The 18,381-nt window shown below is 49.8% G+C and overlaps 7 protein-coding genes across 7 annotated transcripts; 5 read left to right on the top strand and 2 right to left on the bottom strand.

The window, feature by feature from the left end:
• Window positions 1-1,587: 1,587 nt before the first annotated feature.
• Window positions 1,588-3,420, top strand: KY384_002542 (uncharacterized protein; the record flags this gene model as incomplete). Its single annotated transcript, XM_044811065.1, has 1 exon — window positions 1,588-3,420. One exon carries the CDS (start codon window positions 1,588-1,590, stop codon window positions 3,418-3,420), a length of 1,833 nt encoding a protein of 610 aa, XP_044671948.1.
• Window positions 3,421-3,743: 323 nt separating this feature from the next.
• KY384_002543 (uncharacterized protein) lies at window positions 3,744-6,044 on the top strand (the record flags this gene model as incomplete). Its single annotated transcript, XM_044811066.1, has 5 exons — window positions 3,744-3,781; window positions 4,039-4,166; window positions 4,220-4,316; window positions 4,860-5,298; window positions 5,349-6,044. The coding sequence occupies 5 exons, from the start codon at window positions 3,744-3,746 to the stop codon at window positions 6,042-6,044; spliced, it is 1,398 nt and encodes a 465-aa protein (XP_044671949.1).
• Window positions 6,045-6,415: 371 nt separating this feature from the next.
• On the top strand, window positions 6,416-7,125 carry KY384_002544 (uncharacterized protein; the record flags this gene model as incomplete). The annotated part of the gene is made up of 2 exons (XM_044811067.1): window positions 6,416-6,771; window positions 6,888-7,125. 2 exons carry the CDS (start codon window positions 6,416-6,418, stop codon window positions 7,123-7,125), a joined length of 594 nt encoding a protein of 197 aa, XP_044671950.1.
• Window positions 7,126-7,338: 213 nt separating this feature from the next.
• KY384_002545 (uncharacterized protein) lies at window positions 7,339-10,240 on the bottom strand (the record flags this gene model as incomplete). Its single annotated transcript, XM_044811068.1, has 2 exons — window positions 7,339-7,883; window positions 7,936-10,240. The coding sequence occupies 2 exons, from the start codon at window positions 10,238-10,240 to the stop codon at window positions 7,339-7,341; spliced, it is 2,850 nt and encodes a 949-aa protein (XP_044671951.1).
• Window positions 10,241-11,256: 1,016 nt separating this feature from the next.
• KY384_002546 (uncharacterized protein) lies at window positions 11,257-13,155 on the top strand (the record flags this gene model as incomplete). The annotated part of the gene is made up of 2 exons (XM_044811069.1): window positions 11,257-11,520; window positions 11,572-13,155. 2 exons carry the CDS (start codon window positions 11,257-11,259, stop codon window positions 13,153-13,155), a joined length of 1,848 nt encoding a protein of 615 aa, XP_044671952.1.
• A 337-nt stretch (window positions 13,156-13,492) lies between these two features.
• KY384_002547 (uncharacterized protein) lies at window positions 13,493-17,012 on the top strand (the record flags this gene model as incomplete). Its single annotated transcript, XM_044811070.1, has 2 exons — window positions 13,493-13,525; window positions 13,749-17,012. 2 exons carry the CDS (start codon window positions 13,493-13,495, stop codon window positions 17,010-17,012), a joined length of 3,297 nt encoding a protein of 1,098 aa, XP_044671953.1.
• A 9-nt stretch (window positions 17,013-17,021) lies between these two features.
• Window positions 17,022-18,251, bottom strand: KY384_002548 (uncharacterized protein; the record flags this gene model as incomplete). Its single annotated transcript, XM_044811071.1, has 1 exon — window positions 17,022-18,251. The coding sequence occupies one exon, from the start codon at window positions 18,249-18,251 to the stop codon at window positions 17,022-17,024; it is 1,230 nt and encodes a 409-aa protein (XP_044671954.1).
• Between the last annotated feature and the right edge of the window lie 130 nt (window positions 18,252-18,381).

The following is an 18,381-nucleotide window of genomic DNA, read 5'->3' on the forward strand; positions in this document are numbered from 1 at the left end:
CCTTCTCTTACGTGTTGGTTCAGCTCGATAGTGCCGTGAGGGTACGCATTCGTGACGGGTGTCAGAGACTCGGCGGTCCTCGGGAGGACTTAGAAGGGCTTGCTGTGCGCCTTCAGGGCAAGACAATCGCTCTCAGCGCGTAAGTCGTATCGCGACGTTGTCAGCAGGTGCTAGTGTCGTCCTTGACGGGCTTGCAAAAAATGCGAGGGCGGTGGAGCTGAGATTTCAGGATGCGTTGTTCAGGCTATTCTCGCCTGCAAGGTTCCGCGAAGACTGCAGCGGGATGTCGTCGGCAATGGAGGATGGTACCGCGAGAGTAGAGTGTCGGTAGTCAGGAAAAAGAAGAGCCAGGCTAGACAAGTCGCAAAAGGTGGAATAAATGAAGGTGAAGGGAGCAGAGCGCGCGAGGTTCAGGTGAAGGAAGGCGAGTAGGTGTGAAGGTGAGCAGGTGAGTGGATGCAGAGTGAATTGGGTCTCATCCAACTTGCGGCTAACAAATTGCAGCGGCGGGCGGCGCCTGCTCTTTGTTGTTAGCCCAAACCTTTAGAGTGGTCTCTAAGTCTAGGGCCTTAGGAACATTCTACTCGTACACTCCCACCTTCCCCGCCAATAGTGGACATGGCACTACCGACACACACTACTGGACACTGGATACGCATTGAACACCCAATTCACAGGGCCCCAATAATATCTCAGGTGTTTAGAAGTTCGGAGCCACAAATCATCCCTGGTGAGTTGCAAATCTACTACTGGGCGCCTCTTGGCTTGACCTACCTGATGCTACCTACTTGGAGGGCTACCCTTACGCTACCCTTTAGCCTTACCTTACCTTACGTGAAAGCCTTTCCCAGCCTTTCTTTAGCTCGGATGACTTTAATGATGATGATACCGTACTGACTCATGGAGACACTAACGCACCTTGAAACTCGTGATCTGACCGTTGGCAAGACAAGGCAATGCATTCGTCTGCTGCGACAACTCGGCCAGGATGAAAGTGTCCCAGAGCTCGTCGACGCTGCAACGATACTGCGCTGAAGGGGGGCGGCGAAGTCGCGTTTCTGTTATCTAGTTCGGCTCGAGGCAGTCCTTAGCCTGTAGTAAAACTATGTTCCACTGCTAAGAGATTGCAGATGACCTTAGCGGACCCCGCGTGTGTTTATCCTCTACGATCTCTCTCCCACTGTGTCCTTCACCTGCTCAAGTGCATGGGTGAGCACGATGTTGCGTGCTGCTGCGCCGAATGGACAAAGAATGAGGGTCGGCATCTGCTGGAGATCGGCCGCAGGGATCATGTTCTCCGCTAGGCCAAGTCGGGGGAGCCAAGCCTGCCAGACCTCATCAGGACAGAAGTAGCATCATCTTGAGATCCTCTGTCTTTCAAAATGGTGCTCCAATAACATCTACACTGCATGTGTATGCCTTCATCTTTACTCATGTAACCAGGTCCCTCGCAATGATCCTCTACCAAGACCCGAGCTCCATTCTCAACAGCCTTCTTCCTCCAAAGCTTGGCTGTACAAGTCCCCCGCTCCCTCTTCCTTTGCAGATGACGAAGCATCTTTGAGATCGGCCTCTTCCTCACACACTATGGACCACAACAATGACTTCGGAGAGGATGGCGACCCCCCGCAATTTCCCGGTGAAGACACACGCAGCACCAGTCAGAAAGAAATCTCCGGGTGGTACAGCTACGGTTTCGCGGCCGAGGTTTTCGTCATTTGCGGTGTGGGGAGCTTCATCCCCATAGCTTTAGAGCAATTAAGTCGCGAAAGAGGATCGCTTCTTCTAGACCGCACCAAACCGTGCAAAGGTTCCAGTGTCGACCTCACGCCGCCTGCGGCCGCCGTTAGAAGACACGCAGCATTCGCTCCCCGTGCACCAAGAGGTGAAGCAGGTCAATGCATCGTCAAATTTCTCGGTATCGACATCAACACTGCCAGCTTTGCTATGTATACATTTTCTCTGAGTGTTCTTGTACAGGCTCTGTTGATCATTTCCATTTCAGCAGCTGCCGACCACGGCAGGTCTCGGAAAAGCTTTTTACTCTCATTTGCTTTCACAGGAGCCGTCGCAACGATGCTGTTCTTGGGTGTTGTACCCAGTATATATGCATTCGGTGCGCTGTTAGCGATTGTAGCAAACACCTGTTTTGGCGCATCCTTTGTATTGTTAAATTCATTTCTACCAATTCTTGTCCGGCGACATCCGTCAATAAGGCCCGAGGAAAAATCGAATAGCACCAAAACCGCAAGTCGGGAGCTTACGCGGGACAGCCAGGAGGCAGAAGACGCAGATTTCGATGGACCTACCGATTCACTGTTACAAGCCTCAAACGTCAAGTATAAGATGGCGCCTGGAACGCCGCAAGGAACGGTATCCCCAGCTCTTCGATTGTCAACTCAAATCTCGTCTTACGGCATTGGTATCGGTTATCTCGCCGCTGTAGTTGTACAAACCCTTGGCATTGTGATTATCATAATAGCGCAGCCATTGACTAGCTCCACTACCCTAGTCCTACGTATTGTCTTGTTTTTCATAGGACTATGGTGGCTGCTTTTCACGATCCCTGCAGCGTTGTGGCTCCGACCGAGACCTGGCCCACCACTACCGTTTACCAGTGATGGAAAGCAGAAGAGAACCTGGGCTGGATACTTTGTATATGCTTGGAAGTCTCTGTGGAAGACGATATTGCGAGCTCGCCGTCTGAAGGATATGATGTTCTTTCTGGCCGCATGGTTCTTACTCAGTGATGCTATTGCAACCATCAGTGGTACCGCCGTACTATTTGCAAAAACCGACCTGGAAATGAAACCTGCGGCTCTGGCTATGATCAGTCTGACTGGGACCGTAGTCGGCGTGATAGGCGCTTTCACGTGGAGTAAGCTCTCACGTTGGCTCGGCCTCAAGCCGTCACAAACAATAATTGCCTGCATCTGCCTCTTCGAAATCATACCGCTGTATGGCCTTCTTGGCTTTGTCCCGGCGATCAGGAGGCTTGGTGTGCTTGGGCTGCAACAGCCTTGGGAGATGTATCCTCTAGGAGCAATCTACGGTTTCGTGCTTGGAGGAATATCCTCGTATTGCCGCAGCCTGTTTGGTGAACTTATACCGCCCGGCTTCGAAGCAGCATTCTATGCACTCTACGCCATCACTGATAAAGGCTCAAGTGTGTTTGGGCCTGCTATTGTTGGTGCTATCACAGATCGCTACGGGGAGATCAGACCAGCTTTCGTCTTTTTAGCAGTACTAATCTTCATTCCGCTGCCGTTGATGCTGATGGTAGATGTCGACAGGGGGAAGCGGGAAGCTTCGGAATTGGCGGACCTACTGGAGGGCAAAAAGGGATCGAGAACACCTCTAGGTAATGACGATGGAACTATAAGGCTTGTGGACGAAGAAGTTGAAGGTCGAGATACGTAGTGATCAGTGCGATCACAGCTCTAGCTGCTGCTGGGTGTAATCGCTTCTTGGTCGCTAAGCGTAGGTGTTATGGGCGCTTTGGATACCATACTATACAGCATGACCACATTTCATTCCAAGTCTGTACTTCTTCACTTGGAGACTGTTGTTCATCTTGCGTCTCTCGAAATGTCCCCACAATTACCCGGATCTCCAGTATGATTACCTTATCCTGTTATCAGCGGGAGCGCCCACTAGCGTTCCGGACCCTGCATCTGGCGTCATGCCGAGTGCGTCTTATTTTCCGTCCTGCGTTCACCATCTCACTTGAACAAACTCTTGAGATGAATCGAGCTGGTAAACTTGCACCTGAAGTCAATCGGTAAGTTACCCATGGCTCCTGCGCAGGTGTACACGTGTGTCTGCTGACCGCGGACAGCGCACTGTTTGTCAAGAACCTGAGGTAGGCACAGCAGAATGCAAGGCCTTGCATGGATGGAGTAGCTGACCTACATTACAAAGCTACAATGTCACAGCCGAAGAATTGTTTGAGCTTTTCGGCAAATTCGGCCCTATACGGCACGTACAGCATCTTGCATGACTCCCTCTCATGTATCATGTTGCTAACGACGACTCCAGGCAGATAAGGCAGGGCATGGCAAACAATACGAAAGGCACCGCATTTGTCGTCTACGAAGACGTGATGGATGCAAAACAGGCTTGCGACAAATTGAACGGCTTCAACTTTCAGAACCGCTATCTCGTTGGTGGGTGCCCTTGCCCCTCCGTTTCTGTTCTTATTTGCTAAATGAGGGTGCAGTATTATACCACCAACCGGAGAAGATGCTCAAGTCAAAAGAAGATCTAGCAGAAAGACAAGAGAACCTTGAGCGACTGAAGAAGGAACACAACATAGAGTAGAATGGCAGCCCAAACTGGCGTTGAGACTGGCTTAACGTAGGAAAGGGTTGATTGCTGGCGATGGCAGTCTGTGAAATGATCCAGCCAGAATTGCTGCAAATTATAGCTATGCGCCCGCAGACGATGCGTCAATGCATGCGCTACTTGAATTTATAGAGTACAGCAATCTTTTAACCGTTTTGCAAGTACGTCACGTGGGCGTTTTGGATTTCATGCTTGGCGTGGAGAATCCGCGGCTATGTTTTGAGATGGTTTGAACTTTGAACTTTGCCCCTTCACTGCCTCACCTTGACAACGACTATCAAACACATCTTGCGAATTCCTAAATACACCAGACTAATCGCAGCAATGTAAGCGGACGCATATCAAGCTTCTCACAGTCGTTTTGGCTTGACTTTGTGCCTCGATGCGAGAACCTGGCTGGGCAAACGTAGTCGATTTTGAAAATAAGCCAGCAAGCGAAGAGTCGACTTCCTCAAACCCTCTATGATCTACACCAATCCTCCTATGATTATGGATATACTCTAGATTGTGCAAAGACGCCTACAGCCTCTGACGGGCAGAATGTACCCTCCTTCGAAACCATCAGCCTTCGTATCCTCAACCCTCAGCCAATCCATCATACACGCTTCTACATCCACGGTATCCCCTTTCAACACCACAACAGACGGCGTAAAGCAAGCTGGAGCGGAAAATGGAGACTGTAGATTGCTTGGACCTTTCGCCCTCTTCATACAAGGGGCACTGGGGATCTTGGCTTTAAGTTCACTGGTCTTTAAGCGGTGGCGCGAGCGACCACAAAGACCTGTGAGGATATGGGCCTTCGACGCCTCGAAGCAGGTTGTCGGTTCAGGCTTACTGCATGTAGCGAATCTGCTCCTGTCCATGATCTCATCCGGAGAGCTCACCCCCAGTCCAAAGGCAGGAGACTACCAAGCCAATCCTTGCTCATTCTACTTACTGAACCTGGCCATGGATGTAAGTGCCACTCAGGATTCTATGAATGGCAAGACTGACTAGCGGTAAAGACTACGATAGGCATTCCCATCCTGATCATCTTGCTGCGCCTCCTCACCCATGGATTCCTTTTGACGCCATTTGGTGAGCCCCCCGAATCAATCGAATCTGGAAACTATGGCAGACCGCCGAAAACCAAGTGGTGGTTCAAACAATGTTTCATATATTTCCTCGGCTTGATAGGGATGAAACTCTGTGTATATTTCATTTTCAAACTCTGCCCTTGGATCATTCAAATCGGCGACTGGGCTCTAAAATGGACGGAGGGCGACGAGAGAATTCAAGTATTCTTTGTCATGCTATTTTTCCCTCTCGTCATGAATGCTTTACAATACTACATCATTGACAGTTTTATCAAGGACAAAAAGCCAAGCGATCACGAGGCTGTCCCAAGTGAAGAGGGAAGTGATGATGATAATGACTCCCAATTAAGGCAGCGTCGATCTCAAGAAGTTGAGCATCCAGAGACACTCTCCGGAAATGACGAAGTCAATGCTATCAAGGAGCACAACGCAGTTGCAGGCGTTGGGGACGCTGTAATACCGCCAACTTCAGGCAGACTACCTCCCAAACAGGAAGAGGGCAAAGGGGCAGAGGAATATGATCCTGCACTCGATGGTGAAGCGAGCGGTTCCAGCGCCAGTGTTACCCCTAAAGATCCTCCATCCTCTCGCGGTAAAGACGGCGCGGCAGAAAGCAGACGATAACTTGTTACATCCTACATGATACCCCGAATTTTGGATGGAGTATGGGCGATGCACCAAATATGGTACAATTTAGGGTTGGGAAAATGCGTGTACTTGAGTAACTGGAGTATTATAGCAAAGTATATATTGTTTTCACTGTTGAAAAGCCCGTATTGGTGGCTAGAATGCCAAATCAATTTGTCTGTGTTGCTGCCGAGCCCAGAACGTTCAACTGCATCTGCCACCACGCAACCTCCCAAACTTCTGCGAAGCTAGCACCAAATCAACATTATAACTTGAGTGATAGAATCATCATGATACGAACATAAGATTTTCGCTCCTCTTACCATCTACAACCCTACCATAAGCGCACTTACTTCAATTCCCAAAAAATGTCGCCCAACCTATCCCTCTTCTCCTTGAACGCCATCCTCCTCCTCTCCACCGACGACCGTACGCGTATCCTAACGAAATACTACACTGCCCCGCACCAACCGCCCTCTACGCCGAAAGATGCTCCCGGCACAAACCCTTACCCGACAGTGAAAGAGCAAAAGGCGTTCGAAAAAGGGCTACTTGAGAAGACGAACAAGAACACGGGGGATGTGATATTGTATGATGGGAGGGTGGTGTGCTACAAGATGGAAGGCGATGTCATGATGTATGTGGTTGGCGGAGGGGAAGAGAATGAGATTCTGCTTTTCCAAGTGATACTGGCCTTGAGGGATGCGTTGAGTATTTTGTTAAAGTGAGTGATCATCCTATGTGTTTAGGAGGATTAGGATCCCAAGAGTCGCACGTTTGTCTCTGTCATATCATAGGATGAGTGTGAGATAGCACGGTCTAATGGGCTGTTTTCCCTAGGAATTCTACGGACAAGCGAACGCTGATTGAGAATTACGATCTTGTTTCTCTCGCTATTGATGAGATATGTGACGATGGCATTATCCTTGAGGTCGACCCTGTGGTGATAGCTAGTCGAGTAAGCAGGCCACCGGCGCAGGACGTGCAGCTCCGAGGCGTGGATTTTAGTGAGCAAGGGCTACAGAATCTGCTGGAGTTAGGGAAGTCGAAATTGGCTGAGAGGATGAGGCAGCTGTGATTGATGAGATGAGACAGTCGAGATAAATAGTAGTTAATCTTGTCTTGATGGATGTTCGTCCCATTGATGCCATCGAAACAATCATGTCACGCTTGCACCAGCCAGGACTGTGAAATTAACAGAGATATACAATGAGGTATCGTCTGGATTTATTGGCAAGACTGTTTCATCGAATGGCTATATACAAAGTTGTCTATCAAAATGGCGCTCTATTTATACACTGGCACTGTAGCCTCCTAATCCTCTCCGCCTTCTATCCCTTGCCTTGAGGAATTTTCGACCTTCGTCAACCCAGAATACAGTGCTCGCTATGCATAACAAGAGAGCCAAGTCCCGAAAACCCAAGCCTTCTGTGTCCGCATATGCTTGAAAGAAAGGAAGGTAGACAATGGCCATTTGTCCCAGTAAACTTAGACCAACTGAGTAGTTGAAATTGCGGTTCCGGAAAAGCTGTACTTCGCCAAATAAAACGCTTTTACTTTCGCTCCTGCAGGTCAGGGCGTTGAACATGTCTGAAAAGACGAAGCAAGTAAATGTCATAGTCGTGTCATGCTTGCTGACAGTATTGTCTGCATCCATTTCATAACGGTAGACTAGTAATGTACCTAGCATGATGATGATTCCGGACGTCATAACTCGATAAAGAACGCGCCGGGTTAGGACTTTGTCGCCTTTCGAGCGTGGAGGTCGATGCATAACTGAGGGGTCGACTGGCTCTCTTCCAAGAGACTGAGCCGGTGGACCATCCATCAAAACATCTGTCGGTGGTCAGCACGTTCATGGGCCCGGATAGTCTTCAAAAAAACTCACTAATCCATAGTATTTGTGTTGGATTCAAAGGGGTCTGGTATCCAAGAGCAGTGCTGACGAAGACAAGCGTTAACGCAGCGAGACTAGTGCTTAGCTGAAATGTCAGGAAGTTTTGGATGTTGTAAAAGATGCCCTTGCTTTCTTCAATCGCCACAAGGATCGTTGAAAAATTGTCGTCAGTCAAGACCATATCTGCTGCCTCTTTCGCGACGTCAGTGCCAAGCACGCCCATTGCAATACCAATGTCTGCCTTTTTCAATGCAGGGGCATCGTTGACACCATCACCTGTCATGGCAATGATATCACCACGCTTCTGCAGAGCTTTGACGATCTTGAGCTTGTGCTCTGGGCTGGTTCGCGCAAAGATTGACGTCTGCGCCATGGCATTCGCAAGTTCATCTTCTGACATCCGATCGAGCTCATCACCCCTGAGAACAGGTCGATAACCATCCCTCGGAGTACTAAGTGGCATGCCTATTCGCCTTGCAATTGCCAAGGCTGTTGTCTCAGCGTCTCCAGTAATCATCATTGCCTTGACGCCTCCTTTCATGAGTCTTCGCATTGACTTGTCAACATCTTTCCTTGGCGGGTCATTCATACCAACCATGCCTGCAAATACGAGGCCGTTGTAGGTCTCTTCGTCAGCAGGTTTGCTGGTACTTGCAGTAGCCCCTGGTCTAGGCGTACCGCTGCGGCTGATTGCTCTATTTGACTTCAGAGCGTCTCTACTACTGCCACTGGCAAATCCTAGAACACGAAGACCCTGCTGAGCCATTGATTCAGCAGCATCGATGGCCTCTTTCCGCCTTTGTTCGTCCAGAATGATCTCGCGACCATCTTTCGAAAGGTAAGTGTCGCAACGCTTCAGGATCTGTTCTAAAGCACCCTTAATATACGGTACGTCAATGCCACTACCGTGATCGGAACCTTGATTGTGGCTGACGATGACTCCCATCCATTTTCTCTCTGAACTGAACGTAGTTTCAGCGGTTCGAGTGCCAAGGTGTTCACGGATATCGTCTTCGCCGAACGTATCCATGAGGTCCAGTAGCGCAACATCAGTTGGTTGTCCCACCCATCGACTCTTTGCGCTTACTAAATCGGGATCATGGCCCAATGTTGATGACATGATGGCTGCAGAGGATGCGGATGCAGGAGTACTCGAGTGATTCCTGGACAAGCGAGCGTTATTAGCCACATTTCCGATGCGCATAACGGTGCGAGTGGCCTGGTCTGGGCTTGAAGACGCAAAGTCTTTGTTGACATCAATTACGGAAGGTGCGTCAAAATGCCATATCTTTGTGACAGTCATGTGATTTAGGGTCAAAGTGCCTGTTTTGTCACTGCAGACGACATTGACTGAACCCAGGGTCTCCACATGAGGGATCTTCTTGACAGTTGCACCGCGCTTTGACATTCTTCGAACGCTTAAGGCCAAGGTGACGGAAACTGTGAGAGGAAGTCCCTCAGGTATCGCTGCTACAGCAAGCGATATGCCAATCTTGAACATCTCGAATATGGCTTTACCTTGAAGCCATCCAATAAGAACAATCAGCGTTATCACAATCAGAGCCATGTAAGTGAGTTGTTGACCTAGGACATCCATTGCCTGTTGCAGAGGTGTGCGGGGACTCTCTATTCCCCGCAGAGAGGCTGATATGGCGCCGAATTTGGTGGATTTCCCTGTGCCAACCACAATACCTCTTCCATGCCCCGATCGCACCATTGTCCCTTGGAAAGCAATATTGACTTGCTCAGTCAGGCTCACGTCAACGCCAACAGTACCAGCTGCTGGAGAGGTGAAGTCTGAAGGAGTTGCAGGTCTATCATCATTCACTTGTCGATTGTGATTTGAAGGTCGGACAACATCCGATTGTTTTTGGGTGGGTTCATTCTCACCAGTTAAGTTCGACTCGTCGATTGTCAGGTCTGTCGCTTCTGTGAGTCGCACATCGGCGGGTACTTGATCACCAGTGGAAAATATGACAAGGTCACCGGGTACTAACAGTCGCGCAGGCACCGTTTCTGAGGCGGTGTCGGCAAATTGAGGGGATATGGGAGTCTTTGGCTGATCTTCACTTGAAAAGGAATCGCTTCTTCGCCCGTGCTTTCTTCTATAGTCTGAAACGCCTCGAATGAGGTGGGCGTATTTGGGAAGCAGCTTACTGAGGGCGTCAATAGCCTTGTTGGATTGGTATTCTTGGTAAAACCCAACTGTGACGACTAAGAGCACTGCGAAAAATATACTGATAGCGTCGTGTATGTCACCCAAGAAGACAGATATCACCGCAGACGCCAGTAGCATCAATATGAAGCGTTCCTGGAATTGCTGGGCGAACTTCTGCCATAACGGCTCATCATCTTCATGCTCCAATTCATTAGGTCCGTAGTTCAGGAATCGTTGTTCAGCGTCGGAAGGGGGAGGCCAATGATCGAAGATGTATTCAGGCGTCGTTCGGTTTGCTCAGCGGTAAGAAGTGAGTAGGTTGATGTTTCTGACTTCATGAATGTCAGTCACTAGTGCCATGAAGATGATAGAGTGGGCAAAATACAGAATAGGATAATTCATTAGGCGTTCCCGGCTTAGGGCTCCCTCGCCGTGAATTTCCAAGATGACCATTTGGCAAAGTTGACAGAGGCGTTTGTGACCTAGACATCATTTCATGGCAGGGTCATCAGGTCCAGATAGGGTCGATCGCGCACTCGAGAGAAGTGCGCGGCCGACGAATGGAAAGTTTGCTCCTTTCCCAGCTCTTTCTCAACGCCCGTTACTGCATGTTGTTATCCGAATGCACTCAAAGCGCCCAGTGAAGGTTTCAGTTCAATGTCGATCTTTGTTTGTGAATAGACAAGACACACGGGGAAGAAGGTAGATTGCTGAAAGACACCTCATTCTCTCTCAAGACGCTTACGGTCCGCAAAGGTCGGGACACCAGGGCAAATCTGCGATTTCCTGATATGGAAAGGTGCAGGGCTAGAGTCAACTAGCGTGCGGAGCCCAGCCTCTTCCGCAGATCAACATCTCGCCCTGTCTGCTTCCTGCTTGCGACCATCTTGTTGACAATCGCCATCTTCCTTCGCTTAAAGGCCTCCTTGCTGTCGCTCGCATGCGCGCAATGATATCCTAGCAATTACTCTGCAATCTGTTCGGAGAGACTGAGCCTTCGCATACCGAGAAGAGGAGACTTGCTACACGTCCTATTGACGCGCCTCTTATCAACAAAGCCCCAATTTTCTCTGATAATTTGCTTGTGCAGGCGTTCCTTCTCATTCCTTCAGGATACACCTCACGAATAGTTTCACGCTCAGATCAACGACGCGATGTTTTACTCGGAGACCCTCCTGTCGAAGACCGGGCCGCTGGCTCGCGTCTGGCTGTCTGCGAATTTGGAGCGCAAATTATCAAAAACGCACATTTTGGGCGCAAACATAGAGAGTAGTGTCGACGCGATCGTGGATCAGGGTACAGCGCCAATGGCGCTACGTCTCAGTGGTCAACTTCTGCTGGGCGTGGTGAGGATATACAGCAGAAAGGCGAGGTACCTGCTGGATGACTGTAATGAAGCATTACTCAAGATTAAAATGGTACATACACATCTCCCGCTGCCATAAAGTCTCTTCGCTAATTGTTACAAGGCCTTTCGACCTGGAAATGTCGATTTGCCCGCTAACCTCCATATGCCCAGCGCAGCCGCACTCACCATTGAAGACAAGATCAGTGATCCGATAATGCCCGACTTAGACCCCTCACTTTTGGACTTCCGTCCTATGGATATCGATTTCAATTCTAAAAAGGATGACCCATTGAATTGGAACAGCCAGATCTTGTCCGATCCGACCAGTGTAGAGATAGGCCGCCATGCACCCGCCAGAGACCCCCGCGAGGAGTTTGATGAAGAAGCTATGAACATTGATCTCGATCTGGATCTTGGTTTGGATGACGTCCCTACTTTGGATTTTGGGCGCAAAGCAACGCCGCTGTCGCTAGACAACGAAGAAATGGAGATGAATGACCCTTTGACTGACGATTTTGGTTTTGGTGGCCAAACGCGACTTAGTAGTCGGGTACCTTCATTGATTGAAGACGATGGCGGCAAGGAGCCTGATAATGATCCCATCCTGTTCAACGAAGACGACAACGTTCCAGCTCTATTTGACGACCCTATCAATGTCCCAAATCCGCCTACCAACCCTCGTCTTCAGAGGAACTCTCAATCACCCTTGTCGTCCGCGCGAGAAAGTGTGACCCGAGAATTTGAAGTATCAAACATACAGGACGTGGAGGAATCCCCAATACGTCAGGCTCGGCACAAGGCGAAGAAAAGAAAGGTGATGCAAGCTGACTCCATCACTATGATCTCCTCGGACGACATCAAAAAGCAGCAGAAAGATAGATCAGCGATTCTTAAACCAGTGTCCTTTCTTTCTCGCGATCCTGCTTTACAGAATCTGATCAACATGCAAAAGAATGGTGGGTTTGTGTCAAGCATAATGGGCGATGGCAGAGCAAAAGGGTGGGCCCCAGAGCTACAGGGCATTCTGTCGATAGAAGCCGTGCGCAAATCAGGCGAATTAAAGCGCAAGCGTGACAGTGGGGTTGCGGACGTCAGCGAAAATGAGCCCCAAGATGAAGACACCAGACCGCAACTCGAGATTCCAGACGAGACATTTGGTGCCCCTGAACAAATGGGGGACGCAGGGTTTGATGTTGAAAGCCGAGAACGAAGCGAGATTCATCTTCCAGCAGATGACGGGATGCTACCAGGCGACGAAGATGCCATTGCGGACCAACGTAACGAAGAGGACTCTGACCCAGGGCAAGATCGATTTGACGAGACTACTGCGCCACTCTTACATCCATCCGAGCAAGGAGCAGTATCACAGGGAACGAAGCACGCGGTTCATCTTCTGAGAGACCGGTTTGGGTCCACAGCGGATGGCAGCCCCTCGAAACAGAAGAAAAGCCACATCATTTTTCAAAATTTGCTACCACAAGCAAGCACAAGCAAGGCTGATGCGACGAAGATGTTCTTCGAGGTACTCGTGCTTGCGACTAAGGACGCGGTCAAGGTAGAGCAGAACAACCAAGACGTAGGCAGCGATATTCGGATACGATCGAAGCGAGGACTATGGGGTGCGTGGGCAGAAACTGAAGCTGGTGGGGAGATTGCGGAGCAAGAGGATGATGACGCACCTCCAGCGATAGCAACAGCGTCTTAACGAATCCTCTTTAGCCTTCTTGTAATGATATATATTCCGGCCCACTGATATCTCCGTGACATCTTCTTCTGCGAATTGATGCGCCCCGGGGCAGATGTGACCCATCAGGAGCTTGTGTCTTTAAATTTCCAAGGGCTTCGTCAGGGCTGCAGGGGCGCCTTCACGCCCGGATCTCCGGGGCAGGCGTCCGATGAGCGGGCCGTTCCCATGCGAGGACGATGACGCACGAGGGCATTGAAAACAATCTCTGAGAAGTGCCCATACGGTATACTATCCTAGCTGCTTTCTGTATTACTTTCCGTTGTGCTTTCACGTATCTTAATTTGTGAAGAGCAAGATGAAGCAACGGTTCTCCTCTCTAGATGTGAAGGTAAGCTCTTCTTCGCGGACATGCTGTTTCAATGCCAGCTGGTGCCAGACTAAATGGCCTCTAGACTATTGCTCAAGAGCTCTCGTCCGCACTATGCTCTCTTCGGCTTTCTAACGCGTACGACCTTTCTTCTGTAGGTGCCCTTGCTGGCGTTGAAGCCCCTCGTTAATACCATGAGAAGCGCATCTTCCTTCTTAAATTCGCAAAACCCGACTCACGTCAGTCCTTGGTCATTGACTCTGGTTTTAAATGCTATCTCACCAATTTTACCAGAACGACAGCTCCTGCGCCTTCTGCATTTGTATCGAGGCTGAGGAAATTTCTACGTTCGAGACGAGTGACTTCGGTGTCTCAAGTTGGGACTGACAGAATCATTGAAATTCAATTCAGCGATGGTCAATACCGATTGTTCCTAGAATTCTATGCCAGTGGAAATATCGTCCTTGCCGACGCCGACTTATCCGTTCTCGCCCTTTTTCGGAATGTTTCCGAAGGTGTAGATAACGAACAGCTTCGAGTGGGGTTGAAATATTCGCTGGAAAGCCGACAAAACTATCATGGTATTCCGGCCTTAAGTCGTGACAGGATCAGAGATGGTTTGGAGGCAACGCTTCGAAAGAGGAGCGAAGGCGTCTCTCAAACCCGCAAGAAGGGAAAAGAGAAGCCAGGGGACGTGTTACGCAATGTAGTAGCCGCCGCTGCCACAGAATTCTCACCTATGTTGATCGATCATGCTTTGCGATTCGCTCAGATTGATCTGGCTACCCAGCCAGATACAATTATTGCGGATGAGGCTATCTTTGACAAGATTATGATTGCATTAAAGGAAGCACAGAGAATCGTTGACGAAATCTCATGTTCTGGCATGAAGAAAGGCTATGTTGTCGCTAAGCCTGCAAAAGGCGTCTCGATCTCTTCAATCGATCACTCAGATCCGATGGAGTCCGTCAATAAAGGCCTCCTGAAGTATGACGATTTCCATCCTTTCAGGCCACAGCAATTCACCAGTAGAACAGATATATTCCTTATACCCTTTGAAGGTTTTAATAAGACGGTTGACGAATTCTATTCTTCGATTGAATCGCAGAAACTTGAGACGCGACTGACAGACAAAGAAGAAAGCGCTCGAAAAAAATTGGAGAATACAAGGTTAGACCACGAGAAACGTATTGGTGGTTTACAACAAGTTCAGGAATTGAATGTTCGAAAAGCCCAAGCGATTGAGGCCAACGTTCAACGAGTGAGTGAGGCCATCGGTGCTGTCAACTCATTGCTTACACAGGGAATGGATTGGCAAAATGTAGCGCGACTCATTGAGAATGAGCAGCAGCGTCATAACGCTGTTGCGGAGATCATTAAGTTGCCGCTTAAATTTTATGAGAATAACATCACCCTGTTATTGGCAGAAGAAGACACTAATGACGAGCTGGACTTCGAAGGTAATGAGACAGATAGCGAGGTGTCGGATAGCGACAGCGGAAGCGAAAGTCAAGCAGTCGCTGCAAAAAAGCCTACGAAGACATCTGAAGACAAGCGTCTAGCAATTGATGTTGACCTTTCACTCTCCCCCTGGTCGAATGCACGTCAATACTATGATCAGAAGAAGACTGCGGCCGTCAAAGAACAGAAGACGCTTCAGTCATCAGAGAAAGCTCTCAAGAGTGCTGAGAAGAAGATCGGATCCGACCTAAAGAAGGAATTACAGCATGAAAAGGACTTGATGCGACCTCAAAGGAAAGCCGTCTGGTTCGAAAAATTTGCTTACTTCATATCATCAGAAGGTTACCTCGTGCTGGGCGGCAAGGATCTTCAACAAAGTGAGATTTTGTACAATAGACATCTGAAGAAGGGCGATGTCTACGTCCATGCGGATCTACAGGGGGCTGCGTCTATAGTTATAAAAAACAAGGCTGGCAAACCTGATGATCCTATCCCACCAAGCACGTTATCGCAAGCCGGTACTCTAGCTATTGCAACCTCAAGTGCTTGGGACTCGAAAGCGGTCATGTCAGCATGGTGGGTTCCAGCTTATCAGGTTTCTAAAACGGCCTCCCATGGAGACTTTCTCCAAGCTGGAAACTTCAATATCAAAGGTGAGAAGAACTTTTTGCCCCCGGCACAATTATTGCTAGGCTTTGGGCTTCTCTTCAAGGTCAGTGAGGAGAGTAAGGCTAGACACCTGAAACATCGGGTTCACGATGATCCGCTCCTGGAGATTCAACAAGTAAAAGCGTCGAAGGAGGAGTCCGAGTTAGAATCCACCGCCGACGGACGGGACAATCAAACGACAGACCATCAAGGCAATAGTGGTAGCGATGAGGTAGATGACAGCGGGGATGACTCTCGTAAAGATGACAATGTAGACAAGCACGCACTGAATGAAGAGGAGGATGAAGATAAAGGCTCGGATAGAGAAGTCGTGAACCCGCTGCAACCTGGTGGGCCTCAAGGAGAAGATCCAGAAGCGGAAGGTGAAGACGTTCTTTCCGAGCGTGCTGATAACGACGATGCGATCACTGAGCATGTCTCACAAACAGGAGATTCCGATTCAGGAATTGCGACGCCTGATCTTGTTGACGCCGAAGGCGTGAACCCTGGTCCTCGTACGGACGGTCCAGGCTCGGCTGACCTTGCAGAAATCAACACCGAGAAGGCCGAGATGCCATCCGACAGCAAGATCCAAACAGATACTGCTTCTAATCCTGATGCAAAACAGCAACAGAAGCAATCCCATGTTCGAGGAAAGCACGGCAAGCGACAGAAGCAGAAAATCAAATACGCCCATCAAGACGAGGAAGATCGAGCCCTTGCCATGCGCTTACTGGGCTCAGCCGCTGCCCAAGAGCGCGCGAAAGAAGCCACCGAAGCAAAAGCCAGCAAGGAACAAGAGCTGGTGGAGCAAAAGGAGCGAAGGCGAAAACAGCACCTCAAAGCTGCCGAACGAAGTAAGGAAGCAGAGGAAGCGCGAAGGCGGCGGTTTGAAGCCGGTGAAGATGGTGATGATGGTGAGGAGAACGAAGGCACAGACGTGGCTGTGGACCTAGACTCCTTCATCGGCGCACCGTTACCAGGTGACGAGATCCTGGATGCACTGGTGGTGTGTGGCCCATGGGACGCAATTGGAACGCGCTGTCGATGGCGGGCTAAACTGCAGCCTGGCGCGACGAAGAAGGGAAAAGCCGTGAAGGAGATCTTGACAAGGTGGAATGCTCTTGCTAACGAAGAGATCAAGAGGAAACGCGGGGGAAGTGGTGAGGGGAACGACCTCATGGTTGAAGAGGAAAGAATAAGGAAACGGGAGGCGGAGTTGATTAAGCAGATTCGAGATGTGGAGGTCGTGGGGACTGTGCCGGTAGGCAAGCTCCGAGTTGTGATGGGCGGAGCAGAAAAGGGGGGAAAGGTGGTGGTGGAGGGAAAGGGAAGGCAGGAGGCAGGGGTGGGAAAGGAGGGAAGAGGAAGTGAACACAAGCATTCTTGTGCTGTATAATAGTTGTTCTCATGAGAGCACTTCTGTTTCCGCAGCTTTGCGGAGGCGATTCATCACTGCGGCCGCTGCATCGCCTTGATTCTCGTCTATACCTTCTACTAGGATTAAGTCCACCCTTTTATCGTCAAGCTCTCGAAGAGCTGAGAATAGGCCGCGTGCAATGTCTGCGATGCTTGGTCCAATCGATATTGTCCAGACAGACATATTACCGCGCTGATGGCAAGCTGCTTCCGATCTTAAATGTCGACAACTCTCACCATTGCTGAGCACTCGTGTACCAGTCAGTATGATGCCCACTGACTTCGTGGTATCCTCAAAGCTAGCTAGCACCCCTTCACTCGGCGGCCCTTTCACGAGTATCACGCGCGCTCTCGGAGAGTAGTGTCTATACTTCATACCAGGTGCCTTGGGTGCTTCGTCAAGCCGAGTTTCTGAATAGCCGACTTGAACGTCTTCCCATCCGGGGAATTGCCGTAAGACTTCGAGAGAGATATGTCCCGGCCGAAGTATCAGTGGTGGTTTCGAAAGACCGTCGACGACTGTGCTTTCTACGCCAACCTCGCAAGGGCCACCGTCCAGGATCAGTTCAATTCGCCCGTCAAGATCATGTTTCACGTGGCTTGCTGTCGTAGGCGATGGTTTGCCGGATGCATTTGCAGATGGAGCAGCGACTGGCACTCCAGCCATCTGGATAAGAGCCAGGGCTAGCTTCTGAGAGGGCATTCGCACACCGACAGTCTGCAGCGTAGATGTCACCTCTGGCGCGAACGGGGACGGTCTTGGTAATGGCAGCAGTATCGTCAGTGGACCAGGCCAAAAATGGTCGATAAGCGGATGATAAATCTGTGGTATTGGGTCTGAAGATTTGTCCTCAGATTTTTCACGCAGCAGTTTCCTCAGTTGTGGAAGAGAGCTGATATGGACTATCAGAGGGTTGTCAGATGGCCGATTTTTCGCTCGGTAGATGCCTTGCACCGCAGAACTCCTTGTGGCATCTGCGCCCAACCCATAGACCGTCTCCGTGGGAAAGGCGACAGGTACGTCAGAATGCCGAATGAGAAGAGCTGCTTCCTGTACCTTGGCGTAGTCGGAATTGTCTGAACCCTGCTGTAATGACCAATCATCCAGAAAGGGACGGGCATCATCGCTGAAGGTAAAGTCGCCAATCTTGGAGATGTCGACGGGTAATACTCGTGTTGTATACATGCCCCCCAACAGCTGTGAGGGTTGTGAGGCCATTGCTGACACCAAAACAAGCAGATGTCTTGGAACTGCAAGAAGTGAAAATCTAGATCATTTGGCTGACGAGGAGAAATAGCATGAATCTCCTCCGTCGATTCCACAGCCAGGACAGGGGCTATCAATCATG

The sequence above is a fragment of the Bacidia gigantensis genome (genome assembly GCF_019456465.1).
Source record: "Bacidia gigantensis strain McMullin 20006 chromosome Unknown contig_156, whole genome shotgun sequence".
In the NCBI taxonomy this organism is placed as follows: domain Eukaryota; kingdom Fungi; phylum Ascomycota; class Lecanoromycetes; order Lecanorales; family Ramalinaceae; genus Bacidia; species Bacidia gigantensis.